We start from the raw sequence: 26201 nt of genomic DNA, 5'->3' as shown, positions 1-26201 counted from the left end.
TGCAAATTATGGCAAAACATTTCTAAAGTTTCACTTTCCAAATGGTTGTCTGATTGCATTACATTTGTTTACAGTCTTTACAACTTTCTTCTTTCCTTCAAACCAGTGACACATTCCACAAGAGCTATGGCAACTGTTACAGCATTTTTTTAGGGCATCCAGTCTTTAGGACATTTGTCTGGTTACTTGGTCTTCCATGCATTCATTTATCAAACATTACGAACTGGATTGTGTTTTGTAATTTAAAGCTTCCATTGTTGCATCTGTAGTGGTCTTAGTAGTTTGGGAATCTGACCCATATGTCTGATTGGATGGGACTGAATGAAAAAATGTAAAAGTTAGGTACTTATCATGACAATAGACCTTTTTATTCCAGTCTGTTCAACATGATTACCTGCCTTGCTTTCCCCTTACAATGTATTATGACCTGAAGGACCTACTGAGAGAAGCTGTTAATCCTATGGCTCAGATGCTGAGGTCTAGGTTTGTTTTGGCAGTGTACAAGATCCAAGATACTTGGGGAGAGCAGGGTATTATGGAAAGAGAATTTTCTAAACGGGCCTGAAGATGGAGCACTTAAACTGCTAGAACAGATACGATAGTGGCTCAAGGACCCATATGTAGTACTGGACAGACTTGAATGAAAAAGATCTTTTGTTGTGGGAGTAGCTAGCTTTTATATATCAAATACTCAGACCCTGAGCCCCTATCCAATCTACTAGCTTTTAAATTTAGCTCTAGCTTCACTCCTTTCTCTCCCACACATTACCAGCATCCACATCCCCTCTTAAATCTTCCAATAACAAATCCTCAAAACACTGTCCAAAGCCAAGAACAGTGCTTCTGTGGGGCAAGTTGAAATACCAGGATGCCTACTGGGTGGCCTGAAACAGAACCTGTCAGATCCACCTTACAGTAACTATTCTGTCTCGGACTCCAAACAGGGTTTGTGCTGGATAAATGGAAGACAGCAGCAGTAATCCCCCTACATAAAGGTGAGGTGTCAACTGACCCAGGTAATTGTAGAATTTAACCAATGAAATTAATAAATAAGGACATAGGTAGCCTGTCTTTTTTTTTTTTTTTGGAATACTCAGACCTCATTAATGACCTCCCATATGCCCCACATCCACACCGGGTCTACCAGCATCCTACTACCTCTGCAAACCTCATTTTGTTGGTTACTGTTTTCTGTTTATATATTTTTTCCTGTTCAAGACTAACTCATTTATGTATTAGGTTATTTTTGCTCTACTTCTGAGCAGATCTGTACATTTCTCACATTTCTTGCCACAGTAGGAAAACAGAGAGCTAATTCTGGATATTCACAGTGAGTTGAGAAATGATGTTGATTGAGCTGATGACATTAGAAAATCTGAGCAGGTCTTTGCATTATTATGCAAGACCAGCATTCTCTTACAGCCACAGTGGCTTTAAGGATATTGTTTTTGAAAATTGCTAGACCTTTAGTGACATTCATCCTCGAGTTACTGCTATTTCAGACGTATTTTCAGAAATATTTTCTTAATATATTTGTAAAGCTGGAGTTTGAATATCTCTCACCACATTTATAAAATATTACAAGCTTGATGCATTGTCTCAGTGTAGCAGTTGATTTGGAAGGGAAGCATCGCAAGGAATGCTTTCCTGAATCTGTCCACCTAAAGTTGTCAGTCATGTTCCTATTTGGAAGTTTTTTTTTTTTTTTCAGTTACACTAATAAAAGTATAGTTCATTTACTTGGTGTATTGTGTATCAGAGTAACTTTTCAAGAAGTAGTCTTCCAGCACTACCTTCTCAGCACCTCATTTGGCTTGCTACTGCTAATAAGTTCTAAGTAGTTATTGGTAGGCTTTTACAGTGTTGTAGATATTGCATTTTGTTTTATAGTAGACTTTTTCCTAGAAGTAAAGATGACATACAGTCACATTTTACTTTGCATAGCAAAATCCATCAGTCAGTGACATTGGCACACCTGAGCAAGACTGATGGCCTGCCATTTTGGGGGAAAAGATTATTATTTGTCATGTTTACTGCTGCAAACATCCACTGTTATTATGCCTACTTCATACACAGCTGTACTTCGTTGAACAAACTGATGGTAAGCACAGTGCTCTTAATGATCAAGGTGTATAGGACTTTGTGCATGTGACTTGAGCTGGTTCTTTAAACAAAAAAAAAAGAGCTGTGTAGTGTGAAGCAGAGAGATGTAAAATATTTTTTTTCTTTGGTAGGCTTTCTCCTTGATAAGAAAATTGGTGTTGGCCAACCTAAAAGAATTGAAAATGCCAAGATTCTTATTGCAAATACAAGTATGGACACAGACAAAATTAAGGTAAGTTTGCATTAAAATGTATGTATTCTTTTGGTTGGTATCCAGAAATAGTTTATCATACCTTTTATTGTTTTAAGATCTTCGGCTCTCGTGTGAGAGTAGACTCAACAGCAAAAGTGGCAGAAATTGAATTAGCAGAGAGGGAAAAGATGAAAGAGAAGGTGGAACGCATTCTAAAGCATGGCATTAATTGCTTTATCAACAGGTATGATTACCAGATTAAAATGCATACAAAAGTCCAGTAATTCGTTCTTTACTTTTCCTCTGCACAGATGGCTGCTAGTTCAGAAATTGACATGCAGTATATTTGGCTAAGTGTACCAAGAAAGCTAATGCATTTTTCACCCTTTTAGGAGAGATGGAGCATGGTCATACCCAGCCATACCATCCTTTCCAATTTTTCCTTCAGTATGTGAAGTTTTAACAGGGCATGATAGTTCATTTGTGCATAAGGTGTTTATAGCCCTGCCTTGACAGTATCTTACAGGCTGCTGAGGGGTGATCTGTTAATTAGTGGTGGCAGCTCTGGAAAGACCAATGGAAAGGGGTGGGGATAAACAGCCAATGTAGGATAGTCCATCTGGGATGGAAGGAAGTGGTCCGATTGATGCAGTGCTGGTATTTTGTGGAGCATAGGCACATATGGCTTTGCAGAGTGGGTGGGGGCTGTATGCTTGGTTTTGACAAGCCTCTGCTGCACATGTTCAGAAAAGAAGTACTGCAGTCCCCACCCACCCCACTGTGATGTGGATGCACATATTAGCTACAGGGAAGTGAGTACAGTTTAATAGACAAAAACCCTTTAGCTCTGCATTATAAGATGTGCGGCTTAAAAAACTGAGGCTGCTGGGTAGTAATTGTGCTTGAGGATCAGTTACAGAAATTGGAAGGTCTGTACTAAAGCATTCCTGCAGTCTTTTTTTTTGGGGGGGGGTAAACCACAGCTCAGGCCTTTTGAGTAGGGCTTGCTTCATCTCTGAAGGCATGTGTATTGGCTGCAGAGTTGGTGGCATAAGACACTTTTATGCCTGCTTAAGACCAGGAGGGCTGTTGTTGGGAGGCAGAGAGGCAAAAGTACCTTAAGAAAATTAGCAAGATATGTTGCTTGCCCTAGCAATAGAGCATTAGTTTTTGTCACTGGATTGAAGATCATTTCATTTTTCCATTTTATATGGATGCTGGGTAGATTGTGGACTGTTAATTGTTTTCATTGATTTTCAGTGAAGGATCATTGTTAGTTGCAATTAGTTTGATGTTTTAATTAGTTGTGTGACAGGAATGACTTATTCATTCCTGATTGCAGTTAATTTGTATTTTAGTGGGTTTTTTGGTTTCAAGTAACATCCATCATTCTGTAGCTTGTGAAAACATTTTCAAAGCCTTTATCTACTGCTTTTATTTTTCCAGTTCTGTATCTCCTTCGTCTACTTGTGTGTCTGATTTTGCCGTTGGGTTGTGAAGATTATGATGGGGAGATTCCTCTACATGTACTCTTCCCACTAGTTATAATTGATAATGTCGCAGTGATCTTTCAGCTCAAACACGTAGAGTTTTGCTGAGTATGCTAATACAACTATACTTTTTTGAACTGACTACCCTATAAGAAGCAGCAGCTGAATTGTCCACCCTCACAGCCATGGTCCTCACTAATTCACCTAGGAGGATGACTTTGCTGGACTTGTGGTATTTATTTACTTAACATTTGTTGACCAGGATAGTCTGACTAGATGCATGTCCATTTTCAGAGGAGGTCCGGGGGAGAAAAGCTGCACATTAAAAAAACATTCAAAGTAACAGCAAAAAACCGATTACACATATGATACATAAATAGACAGGGTAAGCAATTCGCAAAAAGCAGACCTAGGTAGCTATGTACAGTAGTGATAACTAATAAAGGTTACAGAGATGGTTCTTGTCCATTGTAGGGCAAGGACATAACCAGTGTGATTTACAATGTTCTTTGAGGTTTTTTTTTAATAGGAGCAGAGAGGATGTTCTTCATCTCACATTGCTGCAGTACATCAGAACGCCAGGGTACAAATGTCCGATGCAAAGCAGGAATATTTTGGTTTTTTCTGCCCTCAGGGGTTTGGGATGTCAGAGAAAAGTGAATAACTGTGGTCTTTGGGAAGCGGCATTACAATATATATGCCCGATGGATGCTCCGGCCTTCTCAAAGAAGAGAAGCGGACAAGGCAGTTAAACCTAGAGGCAGGTCAGGCTGTAGGGGCTTCTCAGGTAACTGTCTCCCTCCCTCCCTAAGTGTCTAGGCCTCTCTTCTCTCTGGCTCAAGGCTTCTAGAGGCAGGTCTAGTGATTAGAGGCTCTATGCCCTCCTGATAAGAGGCCTAGGATGGAACCTGTGTTGGGGATTATGAGCAGGCTTGGATGTGTCTGAGTCTTGATTCTGATTCTGATGTGGATGATTCTACTCCTTCTGCTTCTCCTCCTGAGATTTTTTTTTTCAGAGACCCTTCCTCCATGAGAGCATTTTAAATGGGAAGGGTCAGTTTCTCTGATGTGTTTGCAGAGGCTTCTCTTAATCCTGATTCTTTGCCTCCTGCTCCTGTTAAACCAGATAGGTATTACAGTGCCCCTGAAGCTCATAAGTATCTTTTTAGAGAAGAGGCCAGGGCCTTGGATAGGTGGGAAAGAAAGTTTATACTTCTTCCACTCTACCATGAGAGCTTTTGTGCCAGTTTCACATGTTGAAATATATCAAAATTATCTCCTTCACAGTTGAAATCTAAGTTGATGGCCTGGCTGAGGGATCAAAATTTATCTGACCATGTTAAAACTAGGGATTTGGATGCCCTTGCAATCTGATTGTCTTGTTGGTTGGTTCTCCTGTTGCAGTTTTAAAGAAAAGAAAAGACAAGGCTAAGTCTATATAGATTTTCAGCTGCCAGAACCTTCTCATCTGGCAGCACCTTTGGGAGGAAGGTTGGCACTTCAAAAGAGAAAATTGGTTTGATTAAGACAGATGGGTACTTACTTCCATCATCTATCTCTTCAGTCCGGCTGACTGCAAGGACAGTCCCTTCAGCCTTAGGGTTCATGGCATCTCTTGTTTCTGGTGCTTTCAAACTGCAACTGCATATGAGGAAGTTGTAATGGTATCTAAAAAAATGTACACACACAACACTGCCAGCATCTGACATCATTCAAATTCAAATAATACCTCAAATTCAAATTTGTGGTGGGCTGGATACAAGACAAGTGGCCTGTCAGACTACAGCATCTACATATCAACTTGAAGGAGTTGTTATCTGTCCCTAGTGCATTGATAGCTTTCAAAATTTTACTTCTTCCAGGCAGGTGTTGATTCTAACAGACAAACTGTCTGTCATATGGTACACAAAAAACAAGGGGAACTCATTCTTATCCTCTATATGCAGGCAAGCAATGATTTTGTGAGACTGCTCTCAGTTTAGTTTACAGTCTTCAGGCAAGGTCTGTCATCCCACAGCTTGGAAAGTGGATGCTCTTTCTTTCAGTTGGAAAAAATCTTCGTATATGCCTCCACCTCTGCTCTCTTCCCAAAGGTACCTAGAAGCCTCCATGGCCTTTGCCTTTGATTCCACATCTGTTGTCCCAGGAGGACAGTCATTTGCTCAATGTCAAACTCTCTTCACCTAACAGCTCCACAGCATGGCATATCTAGTTTCCTCTCAAACTCAACAAGTTTTGAATGTCAATTTTGGTTTTATTTTGGAGTGCAGCTAAGGATTTGGATGTTTCTGAGCCTGATTTAAAGTGTGGCTTCAACATCTTACTGAGTTATTTATTGGACAAAGGTTTGTCTCCTTCTATTATTTTTTATGCTGCAGCAATTTCTCACTCTCCTACTCCTGCTTGGGATCTCAATTTTGTTGTTGGAACTCACTCTACTACCTTTTTTTGAGCCTGCAGCTCTGCTGAGTTGAAATATTTGTCGGAAGACTGTAATCCTTCCTTTATGCCTAAAGTGGTTTCTAGTGTGGCTTTTAAACCAAATTATTTTAGACAATCTCAGCAGTTATTAGTTTCTTTTTTTTTTGTGCTCTCAGGGCAAGCCGTGTCAAAAACAACTAAAGTGGATTGATTTTGTTGATTTTTGCTGTTATTCTGTTATTCCCATCAGATCAGAGAGATTCCAGCTGCCTCATTCCACTATTTCTTGGGTAGTGATTGCAGGAAGGTGGTTCCATATTTTGCCAACAGAGTTGGCAAACAGAACATCCCCCGTGGAGTTGTTAGCTTTGAGGGTGAGTACCAATAGTCTATTAGATGAGCGTAGTAGTCAAGGGGACTATGGGGGCAGATAATATTTTTAAGTGTGGATGTGTTATCAGGTTGGTGGAGGATTTTATGGGCTACTATGAGCTGGTTAAACTGCAGAAGAGTAGGCAGTTCAAGCCACCCTAACATCTTTAGGTTGTGACACTGGTGTGTCCTGAATGCTATGCCAGTAGCAGATCTGGTGATGTGGTTGTAATTGCAGAATAGTTTAAGGTCTGCTTCGTTCAGGTTGGTGAATAGAGGGGATGTATATAGAAGGGTAGAGAGTAGGTGGGAGCGGGCCATGGCAGCACGAGCGAGAGGCGTAAGGAAAGGTCTGACCTTGTAAAGAGCCCCTAGTTTTTTTTAATGGTCTTGTTAGTGTGATTTATTGACATTTGAGGTTATTGTCTGCTATAACTCCTAGGAGCTTGGTTTGGTCTTCAGGAGAGATGATGGTGCCATTTTTGGAGTTTATGGTGAAGAATGGAGGGGAGGACCTGCGAGTTGGGGAGAAAAAAAGCAGTTTGGTTTTGTTGGGATTCAAGATCAGTATGCTATTGGCTAGCCAATTTTCATCTGCTTTTAAAGTGCTCTGGGTTAATAGACAGTAAGTTTGTAGGAGAGTTGGCTGAGCAGATCAATGTGGAAATATTTGCATATTGAATGCAGGTGGCATTTGGGATGATGGAGTGGAGATCATTTATAAAGATGGAGAAAAGTAGGGGTCCTAGAATAGAGCCCTGAGGGCCTCCTAGAGTGATGACAAGGAGAGTGGATAGTTTGTCCTGCCACAGGACTGCTTGTTGTCTACCAGTAAGATAGGAATGGAACCATTGTAGTGAGTGTGAATTTTAGGACATGGCCTTCAGAGTGTGAAGGAGAAGTTGATGGCTAACCATATTAAAGACATTAGAGAGCTCAAGAAAAAGTGCAGAAGAGAGTTTATTATTACGATTGTGGTTAATGACATCAGCGAAAGATAGGAGAGCTGAGGTGTTGCTAATGTGTGGCCTAAAGCCATGCTGAGAGTCTGTCAATAACTTGTTTTCAGTCAGATGGTACATAAATTGCTTGTGGACACACTTCTCCATAATTTTAGCTAGGGGTGACAGAATGGCTAATTGTATGAAATTTGTAAGCTGAAAAGAAACGGCAACCTTGAGTCCCGGTCTTAATAAAATATCCAGTTTATTCAAATAACACGAAAAATGGAAAACCAACAAGAATGTAATATATATATTATTTTATTAAATTAAAAGATATTTATATTTATATTTATTATTTATTATTTACATTTGATAACACATTTTTTAAAAATCATAATTTACTGGTATTACTATTACTTTTAATATAAGTAACTACATGATATTATAACTAATGTTGAATTACTGATTAGTATATTACATCTAGTAAATACTAAAGAAATTACCATCAAATTATGTTCTTACTATTTCACTTATTATTTTTTCTAAAATATATTTTTTTTAAATTTTCAGTAGTTTGTTTAATATTATATTTTAAGATTGAATTGATTGTTGCATTTCAAATTTATAGTACACTAATATTTTGAACAAATACAAACGTTGTCTAACATCTACATTTATAGGAATTTTTAATGGGTTGAAGTACCTTTAAGAAACTCATACTCTGTTTTTTACTAATTGATAAATTATTTGATTAGTGGCATTTTAAAAGTATATAAGGGATGACTAGCAATATGTTAATTGTACTCTGATGATGCCCAGCTTGATGGGTGAAAGCGCTTAGTATCGTTTGTCTGTGGACTTCTTGTTGGTTTTCCGTTTTTCGTGTTATTTGAATAAACTGGATATTTTATTAAGACCGGGACTCAAGGTTGCCGTTTCTTTTCAGCTTACAAGTTTACTCAGCACTTTATGTAATTGTATGAAATTTGACAGATGTTCTTCGTGTTTCACTGTTGCAGTCATCACACTTGGGTTATCCTGCCAGGGGTAGCCCTCAGTCGGCCCGAATACCAGAGGCTTAGTATTTCTGTGTCAGCTGCTGTCACTCCAGGACTGATGTCAGGTCGTCAGTGGTATTAAAACAGGCAGCCGACGCCATTACATCAGTCTTTCTTGCCGAAGAGCCTGAAGCCGAAGCAGTTCACACGAGTGCCGGTCGGCCGCTACCTGAGTTTTTGTTTCCAAAATTGAAGTTGAAGTCTTCTAAAGCTAAGTACTTCACTGGGGATCATTTTTTTTTTGCTCTAACCGATGTCAGAAAAAATTAACAATTGTCTCGCCTGCGGAAAGCAAATACCACACCAAGATTTCCATTCTTACTGCGTCACCTGTTTAGGCCCAGACCACGACGTCCCTCGCTGTTGGTTTTGTGCTTTCTTCAATGCCAGAACTATATGTCATCGGGCTCTTATCGTAGCAAAATACTTTTGCTGTCAACCATATTCCGAAATGGCTTCGGTAAGCCATCCGACTACCGATCATCTGAAAAAACGTAAGGATAAAGACAGACAGACCGCACAAGTCCAAAACTGCCGATGACGCTTCTGTCGCCAGTTCACCAGTACTCAGTGAGGCGCTTTCGCAGCCCCTGATGCCCGGTTCTATGGATTCACAGGCTGCTATCGAGACCCGTTTGGAGTCCAGTAATGCCACGAGACTCTGCGGATGTCTGTACCTCGGATGGGTCCGGAGCCGCTGTGCAGACACCAGCTTCCAAGGAAGTTCTTTGAACTACCGATATTCGACACAAACCGATGACTTCTTTCATGCCTTCACTTCTTACTAAAACTACTGAGTTTCTAAGGCTCAGGGTACGAACCACGCCTAAAAAACGATGACCCTAGCTCAAGCGTCTTCCATGTCTCAATCTCACATGCTTAAAGTGGCGGAAGACCTTATCGTGCTGATTAGGAGAAGTCAGCCTACCACTGCTAAAAGAAAGCAACTTGCCCCCAGCAGCTTTATCCGACCAAGAGTCTGACGAGACTGAGGTTTCTGATTATGAAGACATACTCTTATCTGCTTATGAGGATTCAGATGCAGAGGAATTCCTTCCTTCTGCCTTTCCTCCAGAGTATTTTTCTTTTGGTGAAACCTTACATACCTTGAGAGAGCATTTCCATTGGGAATGCCAGGATTATCCTCAGTCCAAAAAGACTCAGGGAATTTTTAGATTTGCCACAGCACAGACCCTTAGCTATTCCTCCTGTGCTGGATGTTGTGGATGATATTTTTATGGAATCCAGTCTAACTCCTGATACTCTACCTCCTTCTCCCAGGAAACCTGACAGGTATTAGAGTCCCTGAGTCTCTCAAATTTCTTTTCAAAATCCTACTGCTGACCCAGAGGTCATCTCCCAAGGACCTAAAGGAATAAAAGCAACCACAGCTAAGAATCCCACCCCTTCGGACAGGGATTCCCAAGCTTTAGACAGATGGGATAAAAAACGTATACACCTATGCAACTCTTGCCATTGGAGCATTAAATTGTCAGTGCCACATGCTAAAATACCAGCAACATACTATGGAACTTATTGAACAAAAATTATCTACCTTCCCAGATTGTGCAGAAAATAAAGAATTACAGGAGCTTATGCATTCTGCAAGCCAAGTTTCTAAGCATACCCCGCAATGTGGGTTTGACAGCCCTAGAAGCATCCTGCAGGGCAGCAGTCACAGGTTCTGTACTTAGAAGGCATGCTTGGCTTAAGGAACAGACCTTGCCAGACCATTTCAAATCAAAACTGTTGGACGCACCACTGAACAAAGACAATCTGTTTGGTACCAAAGCAGAGGAAGTTCTAAAAAAGATGGAAGAAAAAGCTACATCTATGCAGACAGACTTTTGCAAGTCCAGCCTCCGAGATTCAGTAGGCATTGCCCCTCAAAACATTGGTCCTGATCAGCCCCCTCAAGGCTGCCTCAGACTAGACCTAGGGGAAGCAGATGCCCCCAGACACCAGCCCCAGGGAATGCAGAGATCTAAGCAATGGAGTACCTCCACTTCTAAAACAGGGAGTACTAAGCCACCCTCTTATGGAAAGAATTCACAATGACTTCTCCAATCCACCTCTTACCTCTGCCCACCTGATTGTACCCCTAAGATGAAAACTTGCCTCCCATGCAGAAAACTGGGCCTCCATCACCAATGATCTATGGGCCCTCAATATTGTCAGGGTGCAAACTTTATTTGCACACACTGCCATCCCCAAAAGAGTTCCTAGATCTTCCTCCAAACCAGTGGGCAGAGGCACAAAACCAAGTTCATTCCCAGCTCTCCATGAGGACAATTCAGCTTGTTCCTGCCGACCAGATAGGCCAAGGGTTCTATTCCAGACTGATCCTGCTACCCAGAAAAGAGGGCACCTGGTGCCCAGTCTTAGATCTATCCATTCTAAACTCCTTCCTGGTGGTACCAAAATTCAAAATGCTCACCCTCCATCAGCTTCCTTCCTATGCTGTCCAGAGATGCCTGGTTAGCCACCCTAGACCTAAAAGACACCTATCTGCACATCCCAGTCAGAGACTCTTGCAGGAAATATCTACGTTTCAGGGCAGGATCTGTGCATTATCAGTTCTCTGCATTTCCCTTTGGCTTATCCACTACTCCCAGTGTTTGCACAAAATGTCTGGCTCCAGCCATTGCTTTTTACCCCTAGTTGGATGACTGCCTGATTCAGGCAGACAGGAAAAGCTGTTGCAGCACTTGGCATTTGTAAAGGACCTCCTGACCTTACTGGGGTACACTATAAACAAAAAGAAATCCAAACTAGTCCCCAGTCAGAAAATTGTATTCCTGGGAGCAAGCCTGGACAGAACATCCCAGATGGCATTCCTTATGCCAGAAAAAGAAGCCTATCTGACAGGCTACTTCTCTCAACTGGCTACCAGAATGCAGTTGTCTGCAAGGAAAATCCTGCAAGCTCTAGGGTTCATGGCCTCCTGCATTCTTCTAATTCCATATTCCAGACTGCATATGAGGAAACTTCAGTGGTACTTAGAGCCTTTGGTGTCAACATTCTCAGGACCTGGAAACTATTATACCTATGATACTTTATCTAAGGAAAGATTTTCTTTGGTGGACAGCAGCATGCAACCACAACAAGGGACTTCCCTTTTCACAACCCCACGCCGCCCAGACCCTAACCACAGATGCATCAGACTATGCACACCTGGATGGCAGATGCATTCAGGGCCACTGGAGCCCAAATCAAGTTCATCTGCACATCAACCCAAAAGAGATGCTAGCTGTTCAGCATGCTCTGACAGCTTTCAGACCCCTACTCTCTCTGGGGCCTCTACTAATCAAAATAGACAAATCTACTAATCAAAATAGACAACACCACAGTGATGTATCAGCAAGCAGGGGGGAACCCACTCTTACCCACTCTGCAGGCTAGCCATGACCCTATGGAATACAGCCTCAGCCATGCATATTCACCTGTTAACACAATTCCTGCCAGGCAACCAAAACTCTCTGGCAGGCAACTTGAGTAGCAATCTCCTAGACCCACATGAGTGGCAATTCCACAACACCTTCGGCCTCGTAACCCAGAAATGGGGTACCCCGAAGGTGGACCTATTTGCCTCCCACAACCACCACCAGCTCAGCAAAGTCTGCACCAGGGAACCTCACAGCAAGGCCTGGAAAGTCGATGCCCTATTTTTCCAATGGGTAAACCTCTCAATCTATGCATTTCCCCTTCTACCTCTTCTTACAAAGGTATTACTCAAAATAAGGGAGGAAAGACCAAGGGCAATCCTGAGTGCCCCAGACTGGCCACGCCAACACTGGTACCAACTACTACGTAGTCTGTCATCATTGCCTCCATGGCACCTCACTCAGATTCCAACTCTCCTGACTCAGCAGGAGGGAGAGTTCTTGCTTCCACAATTGCAGACCCTGAACCTGGCAGCCTGGCTTATTCCCTGACCTCTTCTCCAGTGGCCAGCCTAAGCAAGCAGGTCCTGGACATTATACGTGAAGCCAGATGACCCAGCACTAGAAAATCCTATGCTGTCAAGTGGAAAAGGTGTTGTTCCTTGATCCAGGCTAAAGTAGCTGAACCAGCACAGCCCTCCTTACCTCCCATCCTGGATTACCTAGCAGACCTGCTTAACAGAGGCCTGTCCTTTTCTTCTATTAAAATCCTTGCATCTGCTATCTCTGCTCATTACAACACACAGCCACCTCTCTTTTCACACCCTCTCATGAAGCAGTTCCTTAGAGGGGCTAACATCTTAAGGCCACCAAGAAGAGCCCCTACCCCTGCTTGGGACCTTAACTTTGTGTTGGGAAATCTCATGCAGCCCCCCTTTGAGCCTGCAGCTTCAGCAGAGTTAAAATTCCTCTCTTGGAAAACAGCCTTGCTTCTGGCCATCACTTCAGCTAGTAGAATGTCTGAGCTACAAGCACTTATGACTGTGGAACCCTTCTTCAGTTTTTATCCTGACACGGTCTCCCACAGGACTAACCCAACTTTCATGCCTAAAGTGGTGTCCAGTGTGGCTCTCAACCAATCTATTCATTTGCACACCTTTTTCCCTAAACCTCAAAATAAGGGGAAAGGATCCTGCACTCTTTAGATGTGCACAGACAGCTCAGATTCTACCTGGATAGGACTAAGCCCGTTAGGAAAAATGGCCAGTTACTAGTCAGCTTTGCACCAGGGGCAGAGGGCAAGGCCATATCCAAACCATTTCCAAATGGATAGCACACTGTTTCCATTTCTGTTACAAACACCATGGGAAACCACCCCCACAGAAGTTCAGAACACATTCCACTAGGGCAACTTCCACCTCTGCAGCCTTTCTCAGAGGGGTCCCTACCAGGGGCATCCTGGAAGCTGCAACATGGGGCACTGTTAATACCTTCACCAAGCATTACCACCTGCCTATCTTTTCCAAATCAAGGGCAGGCTTTGCAGCTGCAGTCCTGCAGGGCATACTAGCCAGCCCCAACTCTTCTTGATTGCCTCCCCCCATGCTTCAGCTTTGGGAATCAACCCAAGTGTGATGACTGCAACAGTAAAACATGAATAACATAGTGCAGTTGTGTACACTTGCCATTAATGTAGACGTTAGAGTGTATTCACTGTTGCAGTTCTGGTTTCCCACCCTCCATCCCCCTTCTCTCTTCCTAATTATTTACAGGGCTATTTGGTATTTACTTTCTACTGGTGATGTTATTCCACCATAACCTAACTCTCTGTTTGAGGGCTCCTGACATTTGGGGCAAGAAAATGTGATGTAATGGCGTCGGCTGCCTGATTTTATACCACTGATGACCTGACGTCAGTCCTGGAGCGAGACCAGCCAACACAAAAATACTAAGCCTCTGGTATTCGGGCCGACTGAGGGCTACCCCTATTAGGATAACCGAAGTGTGATGACTGCAACAGTGAATAGACTCGACCATCTACATTTATGGTAAGTGTACATAACTGTACTTTCTTTGGAATTGCCTTCTTTATGAGAGGTATAACATGGGATATTTTCCAGACTTGGGGGTATGGTACCTTCGGAAGTAGATCTGTTAATCAAGATGGAAATAGGGTATGTTATGGCATCTGCAGCTTTTTGCATATACTCTGCAGGGAGGAGGTCGGCAGCTAGAGAAGTAGGTTTTAGTTTCTTAATTAGGGCTTGGGTGGCATGAGTCGGAACAGGTTGAAAACTAAAAAAAGGTTTGTGTACTATATATGTCAGTACTTAAGTTAGGGCAGGTGGGAGTGAGTTGGCTGGCTAGAGACTGGATAGTCTCCGTGAAGAAGCTGTTAAAGGTATTTGCAGTGTCCTCTGGAGTTTTGAGATTGGCTACTGAAGGGGGATGGGGTGGGGATGTGTCCTGGGTGAAGACGTTTTATTCCAGCCCAAAACTTTTGAGGCTTGTTTTGGTGATGATCTTCATGTTTCACTGTTGCAGTCATTACATTTGGGTAATCTGCTGGCAGATTGCCCTCAGTCGGCCTGAATTCCAAAGTCTTGGGTCCTGCGTCTGTTGCTGTCTCTTCTTCCATGACGTCAGGTCATCAGGATTATAGAACAAGCAGCCAACGCCATTTTCCTCAGTCTTTCTTGCCGCGTGGTGCCCGAAGCAGAAGCATTTCGCAAGTGCCGGTCGGCCGACTCCTGAAATATTTGCGTTTGAGTTTCAGAACCGAAGTCTTCACTAAAGCTAAGTACACCATTGGGGAAACTTTTTTCTTGCTCCAGACCGATGTCAGAAAAAGTTAATTGTATTACTTGTGGGAAGCAAGTACCTCATAAGGGTTTTCATTTATACTGTATTCCTTGCCTAGGCCCTGATCACAATGTTACTGGTCGGTTTTGTGCTAGATTTAACCAACGCACTATTAAGCATCTGTATAATTTTGCCTTAAAGTATTTTGGAAGCTGGTTTAATTATCCAAAAATGTCGTCTGATAGTAATCCAACTACCAGAGTTTATAAAAAGTGCAAAGAAAAGGACAAACATCTGAGGTCCAAAACCGACGAAGCTTCTCCTAAGCCAGTCGCCGGTTCTCAGTGAGGCACTTTCGCAGCCCCTGACACCCACTACTTTAGAGTCGCAGGCCGCTACCGACTCCCACGTGGAGTTGGCCATGCTGCTGGATACTCAAAGTATTGGACCCACAGACGCTAATCCCTCAGGTGGGTCCGGAGCCGCTGAGCAGGTACCGGCTTCTGAGGGTGTATTCAGACCTCAGCATTTTTACATTAAACCGACGACAGCTGCAAAGACAAAGACTAAAGCATCTTCTAAAGCAAAGAAAACCTACTCATGAGCCACTTGTACAGGCCTCCATGCCCAAAAAACAGATGATCAAAATGACTGAAGACCTGATTACTTTGATCAGGGGTTCCCATCCCCCTTCTGATAAGAGGCCTAGGCAAGACAATGATTGTGAATCTTCAGATCAGGTTTCTATTTCTTCTGATTCCTCTTCTGATCAGGAATATTCTTTACCCCCCTGTGAGGATTTTGATGCAGAGGAATCTATTCCTTCTGCATCTCCTCCTGAGGATTATTCATTTGGGGAAACCTTGCATACTTTGAGGGAGCATTTTCACTGGGAAAGCCAAGACTTGTCAGAATCAAAGAACAGGCTCAGAGATTTCCTTCTATCCCAGCACAGGCCTTTAGCCATTCCCCTTGTGTTAGACATAGTGGACGATGTGTTTTTGGAGTCTAGTTTGCCACCTGACTCCTTGCCTCCAGTTCCCAGTAAACCTGACATATTACAGGGTCCCTGACTCTCACAAATTTTTATTTAGAAACCCTGCTGCTGATCCAGAGACTATTTCACAGGGTCCAAAGGGAGTTAAGGCCTCAACAGCTAAAAATTCTACACCCTCTGACAGAGATTCAAGGGCACTGGATAGATGGAGAAAAAAGGTTTACACATCTGCAACCTTGGCAATTAGGGACGTAAACTGTCAGTTTCATATCCTCAAATAACAACATGTTATGGGATTGCTGAAACAGAAAATGATGTTAAATTCTGAATGCGTAGAAAATAAAGAAATGCAGGATTTATTGCATGCAGCTGAACAAGTTGGAAAGCATACTTTGCAATGTGGTTTTGAATCTGTGGAGGCCTCCTGCAGGGCCGCAGTTACGGGATCTGTGATTAGGAGGCATGCCTGGTTAAAGGAACAAACTGTGCCTGATCATGTTAAAACTAAATTACTAGTTGCACCTTTACAGCATGATACTTTGTTTGGTGTTAAGGCAGAAGAGGTATTAAAGAAAATGGAAGACGAGGCTAAGTCTATGCAAACTGTTAAAGACTTCTTACAAGTGCAGCCACCCAGATTCAGTAGACACTGGTCTACAAAAACGTGGTCCTTTCCTGTGTCAGAAGGAGCTCAAAGGGGCAAATCCAGATGTCCTAGGGATTCCAGATACCAGGCACAAGATTCATACAGGTCAAAGCAATGGGACGTTTCTACTTCCAAAACTGGAGGAGATAAAGCGCAAACCTACAGAAAACAGTCACAATGACTTTCCTCTGCCTTCTCCAAGCACTTATCTTTTGACAGCACCCTTAGGGGGAAGATTAGCACTTTTTGCTCAAAATTGGCAAATAATAGCCCAGGACAAGTGGGTTCTAAATATAGTGTCACAGGGTTACAGATTCCATTTCCATACTCTGCCAAGGGGAAACGGTTGGCCAGATCTGCCAAAAAAATCAATGGGCAGAGGCACAGAAACGGGTAACGTCCCTCATGGACAGGGGGGCCATTCAGCCAGTACCAGAACAGGAGCAAGGACAAGGGTTTTATTCAAGACTGTTCTTGGTACCCAGAAAGGACAAGGCCTGGCGGCCAATACTGGACCTATCTATTTTGAACACATACCTGGATATCCCAAAATTCAAAATGCTGACCTTGCAGCAGCTTCTGCCCATGCTGGGCAAGAATGCTTGGCTAGTGACATTAGACCTAAAAGAGGCATACCTGCATGTCCCAATAAGACAATCGTGAAGATACCTCAGATTCAAGGCTTGTTCAATGCATTACCAATTCTCTGCACTGCCTTTTGGCTTATCTACTGTGCCCAGGGTCTTCACAAAGTGCCTGGCACCAGTAATTGCATTCTGCAGACAAAAGTATTCAAATATATCCTTACTTGGGCGACTGTCTCATTCAAGCAGAGAACAAGGATATTCTTCAACATCTGGCGTTTGTGAAAAGGCTTCTAACATGCCTAGGGTACACAATAAACGAAAAGAAATCACATCTTGTACCCTCTCAAAAGATAACATTCCTGTGTGCAAGCTTGAATACAACTGCCCAGTTGGCTTACCTCACACCAGTCAAACAAAGGCAACTGACTACTTATATCAAAAAGATGGCAACAAAGGCCCAGTTATCTGCAAGACAAATTCTGCAGGCTTTGTGCTTCATGGCATCCTGCATCCTACTGATTCCATATGCAAGACTGCATATGAGGAGACTTCAGTGGTACCTAAAAAGTGTTTGGGCTCAGCATTGTCACAGTCTGGAAACAATGATTACTCTCATTCCCTGCCTGCAACAGGAATTTCGATGGTGGGCAAAGGCATGTCACCAAAACATGGGACGAGCCTTCACATTCCCCCCGGCCAGGCAAACCCTAACAGATGCATCATATTATGCCTGGAGGGCCCCCATGGCAGGAAGATGCATTCAGGGCACATGGACCCCAAACCAAATGCATCTACATATCAACCAAAAAGAGGTGCTAGCTGTTCAAAATGCCCTGACTGCCTTCAAGGACCTACTTCATCCAGGACAACTACTGATAAAGACGGACAACACCATGGTCATGTGGTATATAAACAAGCAGGGGGGCACACACTCTTACCCCCTTTGCAGACTAGCCATAACTCTGTGGGGCACAGCTTTGACTTGCCAAGTACATTTTCAGGCTCAATTCCTGCCAGGAAAGGAAAACACTCTGGCAGACGATTTAAGCAGAAACCTCATGGATCCTCACGAGTGGTGACTAGCTGCACAAGTCTTCAGCATGATAACAAGGAAATGGGGGAGCCCAGACATAGATCTATTTGCCTCTCCTCAGAATTACCAACTAAAAAGATTTTGCACAAGGACTTCAGACAGACAAGCATGGAAAGTGGACGCTCTGTCCTTCAGTTGGAAAAACCTGTCAGTTTATCCCTTTCCTCCACTGCCTCTCCTTCACAAGGTCCTCCTAAAAGCCAGGCAAGAGAAGCCAAAGATGATGCTAATTGCCCCATACTGGCCCCGCCAGCACTGGTACCCAGTCCTAAGGAAGTTGTCTCAATACCCAGCTTGGATCTTACCTCGAAAACCTCATCTACTGTCCCAGCAAAACAATCAGATCCTGCACAATCAGCTCAAAACATTGAATCTGGCAGCATGGTTGATCATGTAGTTATACAAAAAACACATCTCAGTAAAGCTGCGATGGATGTCATTTTGGAAGCCAGAAGGCCTAGTACTAGAAAATGTTATGCTGAAAAATGGAAGAGATTCTGTGCTTGGAACCAAACGCAAGGAACTGATGCAGCGGTACCAAGTATTCCTCAGATATTACAATACTTGACTGAGATGCTAGACAAAGGCCTATCTTTCTCATCAATTAAAATCCATGCCTCTGCTATTTTGGCTCATTACAATACAGAGCAACCAGTCTTTTCTCACCCTTTACTAAAGCAGTATCTTAGAGGAGCCAAAAATTTAAGGCCTCCAAGGAGATCGCCAATACCTTCATGGGACCTCAATTATGTCTTGGAAAAACTCACCCTCCCTCCATTTGAACCAGCTGCTACTGCTGAGATAAAGTTTTTATCTTGGAAAACCGCTCTGCTACTAGCAATTACTTCCGCAAGACGAGTTTCAGAGCTACAGGTCCTCATGGCTGTGGAGCCTTTTATCATATTTTACCCAGACAGGGTGTCTCTGAGGACAAATCCAACATTTATGCCTAAGGTGGTTTCCAGTGTACTCTTAACCAAAGTATTCACCTGCCAACCTTTTATCCAAATCCACAGAACAAGGGGGAGAGAATCCTGCATTCTTTGGACGTACACAGACAGCTTAGATTCTATCTGAGCAGGACTAACGCTCTAAGGAAAACTGAGCAATTACTAGTGGCATATGCTGCAGGATCAGAAGAAAAGGCTATTTTAAAACAGACTATTTCAAAGTGGATAAGCCACTGCATTCGTTTCTGCTATTTACACCACAGCAAGCCAGTGCGCAAGGGCATTAGGCCTCATTCCACCAGGGCTGCATCTACTTCAGCAGCCTTTCTCAGAGGAGTACCAACCAAAGACATTCTAGAGGCTGCTACTTGGAGTTCAGTTCACACCTTCACAAAGCATTATCATTTGCCTCTCTACTCTAAATCCAGGGCAGGCTTTGCCACTGCAGTTCTGCAAGGCCTTATAACCGCTCCTATTGCTGTTTAGCTCCAACCTCCCAACCATAGCTTTGGGATTCTTCCCAAATGTAATGACTGCAACAGTGAAACACGAAGAACATAGTACAGTTGTGTACACTTAGCATAAATGTAGATGTTCGAGTGTATTCACTGTTGCAGTCCAGGTTACCCACCATCCCCCTTTTTTCTACTGGGACGTATCTTTCCTAAAAACTAAGGAAAATGGCGTCAGCTGCTTGTTTTATACCCCTGATGACCTGACGTCATGGAAGAAGAGACAGCAACCGACGCAGGACCCAAGACTTTGGAATTCAGGTCGACTGAGGGGCAACCTGCCAGCAGATTACCCAAATGTAATGACTGCAACAGTGAATACACTCTAACATCTATATTTATGGTAAGTGTACACAACTGTACTTTTCTGCAGATGGCCGTAGTAACTTTTCTTATAGACTTTTTTCTTATCATTCCTTAACTGACTATATCTGAGTTGGTCTAGTGCGTTTTTTGTAGCACGCCATGTGGCCCATGCTTTGTTTCTAAGTAAGATTTTATTAGCTTTAATGTCTTTTGAGAGTCATTGTGAGATTTTTGCCTTGGTTTTAATAGTTCTGGTTTGAGTGTGAATATTAAGGATGTTAAGGAATTTGGTATTAAAGTAGTCCACTGCTTCATCTAGTGGAAGTTGTTTTAGGACTGACCAATGGCATGCTTTGAGTTCTTTTTGGAAATTATCAAGGTTAAAGTTTTTATTGCTTCTAATCATTTTGTAGGTGGGCTGATTGGGGTTGTCATTTCTAAGCTTAATCTAAGACAGACAGTGGTCAATTAGATCATCTGCCAGAGTCCCTGACTTGTACATTTTGGCGATGGCCATTGACAAGTATCCAGTCTAGTGTGCTTCCCTTGCTATTGGGTTTAGTAAACCTGGTGGGGGAGGATATGGCTTGTGTAAACCCATAAGGGTTAATGTGGATAGTAGGAGAGTCTGAGGAACAAAGTGTTCCAGTCAATGTTAATGTCTCCCAGTACGATGGTTTCCTGGGGGTGGTTAGTGGATAACCAGTGAAGGATATCCTCTAGGGTGTTAGTGATGTTCTTCATGTTTCACTGTTGCAGTCCGTTACATTTGGATGATCTGCTTGTAGTAGCCCTCAGTCGGCCTGATTAACAACGTCTTGGGTCCTGTGTCGGTTGCTGTCCTTTCTTCCATGACGTCAGGGGTATAAAACATGCAGCTGACACCATTACATCAGTCTTTCTTGCCGTGCAGTGCCCGAAGCAGAAGCAGTTCACAAGTGCCGGTCGGCAGACTCCTGAAATTTTCATTTTCGAGTTTCAGAACCAAAGTCTTCAACTAAAGCTAAGTACCCCGTTGGGGAAACTTTGTCTTGCTCCTTACCGATGTCAGTAAAAGTTAATAATTGCATTACTTGTGGAAAGCAAATACCTCATAAAGATTTTCATTCATACTGTATTCCTTGCCTAGGCCTTGACCATGACGTACCTTGCTGTCGGTTTTGTGCTTTAATCAGCTCACTATCTGTCTGTATATTTTCGCCTCTAAATATTTTGGTTCTCTGTTTAATTATCCAGAAATGTCATCGGTTAGCCATCTGACTACCGGGATTCCAAAAAAATGCAAAGATAAAGACAGAGACAGGCCGTCTAGGTCCAAAACTGCCGACTACGCTTCTCCTAAGCCAGTCCCCAGTTCGCCGGTACTCAGTGATGCGCTTTCGCAGCCCCTGATACTCGCGACTTCTGATTCGCAGGCCTCTTCTGAGACCCATTCGGAGACCAGTATGCTGCGAGATGCTTCAACTATGGAACCTGCCAATGCCTCTACCTTGGATGGGTCCGGAGCCGCTGTGCAGGCACCGGCTTCTGATGGTGTATTCAGGCCTACTGACTTGAATATTAAACCGGTGCCTCCTTCTTCTTTTAGGCCTAAATCTCGGACCATGCCTAAAAAACGATGCCTAGGCCGCTTGCTCAGGCCTCTTTGCCTAAAAAGCAAATGATAAGAATGACTGAAGATCTTATAACTCTAATCAGGGGAAGCCAACCCCCCCTTCTAAGAGACCTAGGACTGAAGTTGTTTATGAATCTTCTGACCAGGATTCTAATTTTTCTGATTCTTCTGATGATCTGGATTTGCCCTTATTTTCTTATGAGAATTCTGATGCTGAGGACTCTATTCCCTCTGCTTCTCCTCCAGAGGATTTTTCTTTTGGTGAAACCTTGCATAGTGTAAGGGAGCAATTTCCACTGGGAAAGCCAGGATTTCTTTGATTCAAAAAAAGAGGCTTAGGGGTTTATTTTTTCTTTTTTTTGTAAAGGTATAAGTGAAATTGCCCTTCTCAGACTCCTTCAGACATGATTCAAGCTACAAGAGGAATACAATGTGTGAACATCTTAGTGAAGCCAAATGAGCAGCATGTTTTGGAAAGAAATAAGGAGTGTCTTAGGAAAACATACTCAGGCAGAAAAAGAACATGCAAACTCCAAAAAAAAAAAAAAAAATAGTGTTGGGGAATGAGGAATATGAACCACAATCCCTAGAGCTATGAAGCGGAAATCTTTACATTAAGGCACCATGTTAACATACGTCTTAAAGTGGCTTTGGTTATCTCAGCAGTATGCATAGCACACCAGACTACTCAACCCTTAAAGACAACCACATCCAGCAGTGGAATAAAATGATATTCATCACATCTTAGTCCTTCCTACAGAACTAATGTCCCTGCAACACATTAAGAGGTTATTGTTTTCTTACTTCTTATGCTGCCATGGTGTCATTAGTAAAAATGTTTGCCTCCCTTACTTTTGCCTCAACATAGCTCTTAAGCTATTCCTGCTGTACTAGACTTTGTTTGATGCTTTTTCGGAATCTAGTTTCGCTCCTGATTCTTTGCCTTCTGCTCCCAGAAAACCTGACTGATATTACAGGGTTCCTGATTCACATAAGTTCCTTTTTAAAAATCCTGTTACGGATCCAGAGGCTATTTCACAGGGACCCAAGGGCATTAAGGCTTCTACTGCTAATCCTACCCCTTCTGATAGAGACTCCAGGGCGTTGGATAGATGGGGGGTAGGAAGGTTTATACTTCTGCAGCCTTGGCCATTAGGGCTTTAAACTGCCAGTTTCATATGTTAAAGTATCAGCAACATGTTATTGGATTGCTTAAACAGAAAATGATAATTCCTGACTGTGCGGAAAGTAATGAATTACAGGATTTAATGCATTCTGCTGAGCAGGTTGGAAAACATACTTTGCAATGTGGATTTGATTCATTAGAGGCCTCTTGCAGGGCTGCTGTTACTGGATCTGTGCTCAGGTGGCATGCTTGGCTTAAGGAGCAATCTTTGCCTGGTCATGTTAAAGCTAAATTGTTGGATGCTTCCTTAAATCAGGGCTGCCTGTTTGGCAACAAGGCTGAGGAGGTTCTTAAAAAGATGGAAGATAAAGCTAAATCTATGCAATCTGTTAAAGATTTCTTATAGGTTCAGCCTCCTAGATTTAGTAGGCATTGGCCCTTTAAGAAGTGGTCCATTCCAGCCCCTTCCAGGTCTTCTCAAGCCAATCCCAGACACAGCAGAAACCCCAGGATCTTTCTCGTCTTTCACTGTTGCAGTCATTACATTTGGGTAATCTGCTGGCAGGTTGCCCTCAGTCGGCCTGAATAACAAAGTCTTGAGTCCTGCGTCGGTTGCTGTCTCCTCTTCCATGACGTCAGGTCGTCAGGGGTGTAAAATATGCAGCCGATGCCATTTTATTCAGTCATTCTTGCCGCGCGGTGCCCGAAGCATAATCAGTTCGCAAGTGCCGGTCGGCCGACTCCTGAAATTTTCACATTCTAGTTTCAGAAATGAAGTCTTCAAACTAAAGCGAAGTACCCTGTTGGGGAAACTTTTTCTTGCTCCTTATACCGATGTTAGTAAAATTTAATAATTGCATTACTTGTGGGAAGCAAATACCTCATAAGGATTTTCATTTGTACTGTATTCCTTGCCTAGGCCCAGATCATAACGTGCCTTGCTGTCGGTTTTGTGCTAGATTTAACCAACGCACTATTAAGCGTCTGTATATTTTTGCTTCTAAATATTTTGGATCAAGATTTAATTATCCTGAAATGTCGGTTAGCAATCCAACTACCAGAGTTTACAAAAAATGCAAAGAAAGACAGACAGACCGTCGAGGTCCAAAACCGACGGCGAAGCTTCTCCTAAGACAGTCGGCAGTTCGCTGGTACTCAGTGAGGTCCTTTCGCAGCCCCTGATACCCACTACTTTTGATTCGCAGGCCTCTACCGAGACCCGATGTTCATCGTGTTACACTGCTGCAGTCATTACACTTGGGTTATCCTGACATCAGGGGGTTCCCCAGTCGGCCTGAGTTCCAAAGTCTTGGTCCGGCATCAGTTGCTGTCGCCTTCTCCCTGACGTCAGTGCGACAGGGGTATATAAGATGCAGCCGACGCCTTTTTCTCCAGTCTTTCTTGCTGCGCGGTGCCTGAAGCAAAAGCAATTCGCAAGTGCCGGTCGGCCGTCTCCTGAGATTTTCATTCCGAATCCAGAACCGAAGTCTTCTACAAAGCTAAGTACCCCATTGGGGAAACTTTTTCTTGCCTCAGACCGATGTCAGTAAAAGTTGTTAGCTGTATTTCTTGTGGGAAGCAAATACCTCATAAGGATTTCCATTTCTATTGTATCTCATGCCTAGGCCCTGATCACGACGTCACTGGTTGTCGGTTTTGTGCTAGGTTTAACAAGCGCACTATTAAACGTCTGTTTGATTTTGCCCGACATTATTTTGGCAGATAATTCAATTACACCATGCCGTTGGAAGTTCCGAAGACCGGAATACACACAAAGTGCAAAGACAAGGATGGGCATCCGAGGCCCAAAACTGACGACGAAGCCTCTTCTAAGCCAGTCGCCGGTTCTCCGGTTTTCAGCGAGGCGCCTACGCAGCCCCTGATGACTGCTTCTGTAGAACCACAAGCTGCCTCTGACTCCCACGTGGAGATGGCTGGGCCTTCAGACACACAAGATGTTCTTCATGTCACATTGCTGCAGTCCTAACACTTGTTTACGGATGTCAGAAAAAGTGAATAACTGTATTTTGTGGGAAACAAACAGATATAATATTGATTACCATAATTTGTGTATACCTTTGGGACCTGAGGGACACATTCTTATCCTCTCTGCAGGCAAGCAATGATTTTTTGGGAGACTGCTCTCAGTTTTCAACTAAGTCTTCAGGCAAGGTTTCTGCCGGAGCACAGAACTCCTTAGCAGATGTGTTAAGCAGACAAATCCTTGGATCCCCAGTGACTGGATGGATCTTCATGTATTTCGAAATTGACAGTGTGGGAACTCTGCACATATAGTCTGTTAAGCTCCACTAAACCACACAAGCTAGAAGTTTTTTGCAAAGTGGTTTCATCCCTGTCAGAGTGGATGGGATTTTCTTTCTTTCAGTTGGAAAAATCTTCCTCATCTGTTGTCCCAGGAGGACAGTCATTTGCTCAATGTCAGCTTCACACTCTTCACCTAACAGCATGGCATATTCTGTTTTTAACATAAAAGGGGTCTCAACTTCCACAACAAGTTTTTGATGTGATTTTGGAAGCTAGGCGGCTCTATACAAGGAAAGTGTCACGAGATAAATGGAAAGAGATTTTATTTTGAGTGCAGCTAAAGGATTTTGATGTTTCTGAGCCTGATTTTTTAAGTGCTCAATATCTTACTGAGTTATTGTTTATTGGACAAGTTTCTCTTTCTCTAGATTCATGCTGCAGCAATTTCATTTCTCACCAACCACTGTGACCCACCATTTTTTTTCATTTTCTCATTCTTATTTCTTAGAGGAGGAAAGAATATAAAGAACCCCAAGACCCCCACTACTCTCCCTGCTTGGGATCTTGTGTTTGTGTTGGAAAACTCTACAACAACCTTTTGAGCCAGCTTTTGAGCTGAGTTATTTGTCTTGTCATGGAAGACTTTCTTTTTTATTTTTTTCTGAAGGGTTTCAGAATCTGCAAGAAAGGCCCCCAGTTGAGCCTTACCTTGAGCCTTTTCCATTTTTTCTAAATTTTCAGGGTATCTTTTCCCTTTTTGCCTAAAGTGGTTTCCTAAAGTGGTTCATTACCAAACTATTCATTTTATTCAATTTTCTGCTTAAAACAAAACTAAAGGAAAACATTTTGCACACTTTAAGGGACACACAGGCAGTTGCGATATTATTTGGACAGAACTAACAGTTTCAGAAGAAGAAAAGCATAGTTTTAATTTTTTTCTTTGTTATCAGGAATTTTCAAGTGAACGCAGCAAAACAAACTGGTTGGAATTTTGTTTTCATTGCTTATTGTTATTCCCATCATGGCAAAGAGATCCCAATGGATTAAAGGCCTCATTCCACTATTTGTACCCTGGCGTTCTGATGTCAGTCAAATGTATGACCGCGACAGCCTCTCTCTGATATTGATGACGGGCCGACGGAGACACCAGGGACAGTGTTAGGACTGCAGCAATATGGATCTTCGAACATCTACATTTATGGTAGGTACAAAACTGTACTTTCTTCAGCCTACCGAGACTAACCTTTCAGAGGGATCCGGAGTAGCAGAGCAACCCACCGCTACAGAGGGTGTCTTCAGACCTACTCAGTTAAGCATTAAACCCTCATCTAAGTCTAA

At 42.9% G+C, this 26201-nt stretch overlaps 1 protein-coding gene across 2 annotated transcripts in view; it reads left to right on the top strand.

The window, feature by feature from the left end:
• CCT2 (chaperonin containing TCP1 subunit 2) overlaps positions 1-26201 on the top strand; it is a 980031-nt gene that overhangs the window by 268351 nt on the left and 685479 nt on the right. For both annotated transcript variants that reach the window (XM_044088004.1, XM_044088005.1), the window contains exons 8-9: positions 2235-2335; positions 2413-2540. In XM_044088004.1, coding sequence (XP_043943939.1) covers positions 2235-2335; positions 2413-2540 — 229 coding nt within the window. The remainder of the gene's footprint in view (positions 1-2234; positions 2336-2412; positions 2541-26201) is intronic.

The sequence above is a fragment of the Protopterus annectens genome, chromosome 11.part0 (assembly GCF_019279795.1).
Source record: "Protopterus annectens isolate FY-2018-M chromosome 11.part0, PAN1.0, whole genome shotgun sequence".
NCBI lineage: Eukaryota > Metazoa > Chordata > Ceratodontiformes > Protopteridae > Protopterus > Protopterus annectens.
The sequence above is the reverse complement of the archived record's forward strand: the minus strand, read 5'-3'. Positions and strand labels throughout refer to the sequence as shown.